This window comes from Theobroma cacao, chromosome 9 (genome assembly GCF_000208745.1).
Source record: "Theobroma cacao cultivar B97-61/B2 chromosome 9, Criollo_cocoa_genome_V2, whole genome shotgun sequence".
Taxonomy (NCBI): domain Eukaryota; kingdom Viridiplantae; phylum Streptophyta; class Magnoliopsida; order Malvales; family Malvaceae; genus Theobroma; species Theobroma cacao.
The window spans coordinates 22141828-22147509 of record NC_030858.1 but is presented as its reverse complement, the minus strand read 5'-3'; the positions used below and the strand labels follow the sequence as shown (position 1 = coordinate 22147509).

Below are 5682 nucleotides of genomic sequence, written 5' to 3'. Positions count from 1 at the left end.
GGCATCTTCATTTCTATTTCCACCTAAGAAATAGGTGCAACACTACACAAGTTGGAAGAATAAAGAGGGAGTGGTGAGGAGTATGGGGGTTAATTTCATCTTTTTCAGCTAACTTTGAAGGGAAAATATAATCATGGATTCAAAGAGGCTTGTCAGTAGTGTTGTTGCAGCCTTTAAAGCCTTTGAGAACACGCACCATAACAGCATCGATCCTTTGGCCGGCCACCAATTCAAATTATAAGTCAGCCTCTACTACACTATTTAAACCCAACAAACCATATGGTTCTTCCATGGGAGACAATGGCTACTTATCATCTTAAATGCTTTTGGGGCCTATGGCTTGCATTTTCACTTTATTTTATTCACTCAACATCCACATCTCATGTAACTTTATAGACAAAAGCTCTTCAGACTTCTTTTATCTTTCTCTTAAATAATGAACTCAATATCTGACTAATCTCATGTGTTTTTTACTTACAGACTTAGTCATATTGTTTTATATATGCAGGTTTACATAGTTTATTTAGGGATCAACCAATTTCATGATCCCATCCTTACTTCGAAGTTTCATCTTCAAGTCCTCTCTGATGTCTTTGCAAGGTTTTTAAACATCACATATTCTGACTGAGTTGGTCTTGTTACGTAGTATACCAGTCTTTAACCTACATATTTTCTTCTTTAACTTTCTTCCAGTGAAGAAGATGCTAAGCGGTGTATCCTCTATAGCTACAGGAACAGTTTCTCGGGCTTTTCAGCAAAGCTCAATTCTTCTCAAGCAACCACCTTAGCTAGTAATTTGCTAATCTACCTCTTAATCTCTTCCATTTTCAATAGAATACATATCAATTCTTTATAGCTTAAAGATTCTGTGAGTGCCTAAATTTGCAAACATTGTTTAAGAAATATTGTTGCAATTAAGAAAAGAAAAAATATTGCATGCAGAGATGGAGAACGTGGTATCAGTCTTCAGGAGCAAGATACTAAAGTTACACACAACAAGAAGCTGGGATTTTCTAGGCCTTCCTCTGTATGACAGTGAAGTTACTCCCTTGCAGCTTACCTACGGTCATGACGTAGTTGTTGGGATCTTTGACACAGGTGTTAAGTCAGCATATTTTCCTTTATTTATATATCAAGTTCAAGTAAACTCTATCCCTGCAGTAGTTAGTAGCTTCATTCTTTCGGCAAATGTAAATAGAGGTTCTTATTTGTATACGCATAAAATTGGATATGGTAAACGGTAATCAACTTAGAAGCAGCTGTTTCATTGATTCACTAGGTAATCTTCCTCAAAAGTATATACATTTTGGTAGGCATCTCTTTTTCTTGTTTCATTTAATTACATCCAACAAATAAAGCAGATTATGCTGTTTCCCAAATGATTTGCTACATTTTTGTCTCAGAAACTTAACCAATTTACTTGTCTGAATCTGATAAAAAATGGTTAGAGTAGAAAAGAGACTCATGTTTCCAATGGGATAGGATTGAACTGCTTGAACAATAGTAATTAGTTCCTACTTATTTATCTTGTAACAAAGCGTAGCCTTATTACCAGTAGTTTTGACATTCATATGCATTTTGGTTCTCTAGAGTATCTGATTTATCTTTATTTTTCTTAAACAAAAAAGAAGAGAGAGAGAGAGAGAGAGAGAGAGAGACTGTTCCCGTATTTCAAAATTGTATCCTATCTTACAACTCTATATATATACTGTGGTTAAGGCATCTGGCCAGAATCTGAAAGTTTCCAGGAAAAGCCTGGCATGGGACCAATTCCATCATCTTGGAAAGGAGTATGTGTAAAAGGAGAAAAGTTTGAGCCTGCTAAAGCATGTAACCGCAAGTTAATTGGCGCACGTTATTATCTTAAAGGGTTTGAACAAGCATTTGGGCCTCTGAACACCAGCGGAAACCCAGAATATAGATCAGCAAGAGATTTTCTTGGTCATGGAACACACACAGCTTCCACAGCAGCTGGGTCTATAGTCAAAAGTGCAGGCTTCTTTGGCATTGGCGAGGGCATCGCGAGAGGTGGAGCACCTTGGGCTAGGGTTGCTGTGTATAAAATATGCTGGGGAAAGAATCGTGTAGGAAGGTGCACTGAAGCAGATATCCTTGCAGCTTTTGATGATGCTTTGCATGACGGAGTTCATGTAATCTCTGCCTCATTTGGTGCAACGCCTCCCTTGTCCCCATTCTTCGCTTCTAGTGCAGATATTGGTTCATTTCATGCAATGCAACTTGGTATTACCGCAGTATTCTCTGCTGGAAATGATGGTCCGGATCCATCTCTAGTCCAAAATGTTGCACCATGGTCTATTTGTGTAGCTGCTTCAACTATTGATCGAAGTTTTCCAACTGAGATAGTCCTTGACAGTAACTTCTCCATCATGGTAATTGATTTGATCTTTTGCAAAAAGTTATGATTCCTCAAAATATAATGGATAGTTCCTATCACTAGGTTTAATGCTGCCTAGCTAGCTAGCAGATCAAATTTTCTTTTCACTTAACTGAGTGAAGCCAATATATAAATATTGCTATATAATGAATATTTTGTGCAGTTTCTGTTCATTTGTTACTTAAGAAAGCATCCGATGATGTGTCAGAAGTCATATTTTCCTTTGGTGAAAAGGGAATTAATTAACAAACCCTTCAAATTGCTAATCTTAAAATCTGTTGAGATTTGCCACCACAATCCTTACTATGCCTGGCGTGTGATTTATCTACTCTATGCATATTGTGGAACTTTCACTGATGTAGTCTCATTGTGCAGGGAGAAAGCATAATTAGCAAAGAAATCAAGGGAAAACTGGCGAATGCAGTCACGTATTTTGTTAATGGGTAATATCTCTCTCTCTCTCTCTAAGTCTCTGAGTGATATATGCCTATTTGTTTATGAAAGTACATAGGCTTAATCCTTGGGCAGAATCACTTTCAAGCTTGTCTGACGTGGTCTTACTTCATGCTGCATTTTATGTGCAGAGTGTGCAACTTGGGGAACTGGAAACAAAAATTAGCTACTGGGAAAATAGTCCTATGCTTTTACATTCCAGGACTAGTATTTGAAATGGCACAAGAAGCTGTTAAGACAGCAAATGGTTTGGGTTTGATCTTCGCAGAACCCTTGACGAAGCCGATTGCCGAAGTTGAAGATACTATCCCGACAGTGCATGTTGACATTAGTCAAGGGACTATTATAGGGAACTATCTGGCAGAATCCCCTAAGTAAGCAAAGTCATCTCTACTTAAATTGCTTCATATCGACAGCATAATCCTGCCTAGTAGAAATGATGTGCCAACGAAGCATAAACAGATTATTTCAGAGAATTCTCTGTAGACAAGAGAACTCTGCCCCCACTATCTGATACTGAATAGCTATAGTTAAATATGCTATATTTAATATCATCAGAACGGTAGATCTTCTATTTTTCATTGTATATACACAACAGATACGTTTTAAAAAGCTTCCTGTCATAATCATACTGATATTCGAACATGAAATTTGCGTTCAATGAAGGCTGCCTCTAGTGCGGATAGCACCAAGTAAAACGATAATCGGAAAGTCACCAGCACCTACAGTCGTCTACTTTTCTTCTAGAGGTCCAAGCTCAATATCACCCGATATTCTCAAGGTATACATGTGGCTTTAGCATCTGAAAGCAGAAAGTAATGGATTTATGTTGTAATCTTGTAGATAGTTTAATTCTTTTTAATTAATGCTACCAGTAAAATGCGTGATTTCTTTCGATGCTAGTGCAGAAACAGGCCCCGTAACGTCGATGCGTGATGATTAGCATAACTGAACTCTTTTTGGTTGTTTGTTGCTTTTATAACAGCCAGACATCACGGCTCCAGGAATCAATATATTAGCAGCATGGCCTTGCCAAACTCCTCCAACTTTGCGACCTGGCGATAACCGTTCTGTGAAGTGGAATTTTCAGTCAGGAACATCAATGTCCTGTCCTCACGTTTCAGGAGTAGTTGCTCTTGTCAAATCTGTCCATCCAGATTGGTCACCTGCAGCCATTAGATCTGCTATCATGACCAGCGGTAAGAAATTAAGAAACAAGGAACGAAATTTTTACTTTTTAACAAGAAAAATGTCTTCTGCATCTTGTACACCATGTTACAGTAGAGTTATGTATACCAGGACCGTGGTTTAAGGCCTAGATGACCATTTGATCATACTAATGAAATGTGCTGCATTAATAACTTTCCGCTGCCTATAAGAATTGAATTAAGTTCTACATATTATTTTATATAGGACTGCAACATATGAAAAACAAAGAATAGGATTCTGAAAGATGCCACATCCTCTAGAGTAACGTTTCATTGCTGCACTAAGCTTAATTAATTCCTGAAAGGCTCACATATCATGGCAGTGTCAGAATCATAGAATTTGTAATTTTTATATGATGAGAAAAGGTGAGGTTTGAGAAACAGAGACAGTTTGGAGAAAGCCGCAAGCTAACCCCTGACAGTAGTATGTTTTGCCTTCCCAGCTTACACAAGAGACACAAGCCATGATAGCATTCTGGCCGGTGGCTCAGTGGCAGGTTCCAGTCCTTTTGACATTGGTGCTGGCCACATAAACCCTTTAAGAGCAATTGATCCAGGGCTTATCTATGACATGAAAACCAGTGATTACATTCTCTTTCTCTGCAACATGGGCTATACGCAAGAACGAATAAAGAGGATGGTTCTTCCCTCTCCTGGGGTTGACACCAGCTGCGAGCATGTGGTTAAAACAAATGCAAATGTAAATTATCCATCCATAAGCATCTCAAATCTCCAATCCACCATGACCATCAAAAGGACCCTACGAAATGTGGGATGGAAGAAGAATGCAATTTATTTTGGTACCACAAAGGAGCCTGACGGAGTGGCGGTAGTAATCTGGCCTAGGGTCCTAATCTTTTCACCCTTGAAGCAAGATATCTCATATTACGTGACTCTGAAGCCACTTAAGAAGTCCCAAGGAAGATATGATTTTGGAGAAATAGTTTGGTCAGATGGCTTCCACTATGTCAGAAGTCCACTGGTTGTTCTTGTGAATACTGCTGCTGATTCCACTGTTCGCTCTACTATTTAACTTCCACTATATCACAAGCCCACTTAATTTGCTATATCTTCAAAATCTGCTATGCAGAGGAAGTTTGAGCCTTTTCACGTTTAGTTTGTTGGCCTGTGTGGTAAACCAATAAAGAAAAGTTCAGTCATTTCTTTTATCCTTTCACTAGTATTTTACCCGCCTGTTGCAACAGGAGCAAAAAGTTTTTAGGGGAAGTTACCGAGTAGTCTAATGGTGGGCAAAATATGACTGTCTGATGTAATAGCTCAACATAATTCTAGTTTTGCCATATGGTGACGTCTGACATAATTCCTACTCGGTGTAATACATTTAAATAAATTTGATTATTTTACCCTTTCGCAACAAATTGTTTAGAGCTACTTGTTAACTCGTACATCTCGTTGTAATATTACATACATTATGTTTCATTAATTTTCCATCTGATATTTCATATATTTTTATATAAAAAATGAAAATATTACAAAATGATTAATCACATAAGAGTACCTATCTAGTTTCTTGATTGAATGTATGGAATGAGTCATGGAAATATACATCATATTTTAATGATTTGTGGATATTATTGTGTGATGGAGAATAATATTTTATGATGA

At 37.7% G+C, this 5682-nt stretch overlaps 1 protein-coding gene across 1 annotated transcript; it reads left to right on the top strand.

Moving 5' to 3' along the window:
- On the top strand, nt 297-5365 carry LOC18589535 (subtilisin-like protease SBT3.18). Its single transcript, XM_018126613.1, has 10 exons — nt 297-384; nt 509-600; nt 694-791; nt 943-1098; nt 1720-2390; nt 2771-2838; nt 2980-3222; nt 3515-3629; nt 3834-4047; nt 4500-5365. The coding sequence occupies exons 1-10, from the start codon at nt 301-303 to the stop codon at nt 5087-5089; spliced, it is 2331 nt and encodes a 776-aa protein (XP_017982102.1). The 5' UTR covers nt 297-300; the 3' UTR covers nt 5090-5365.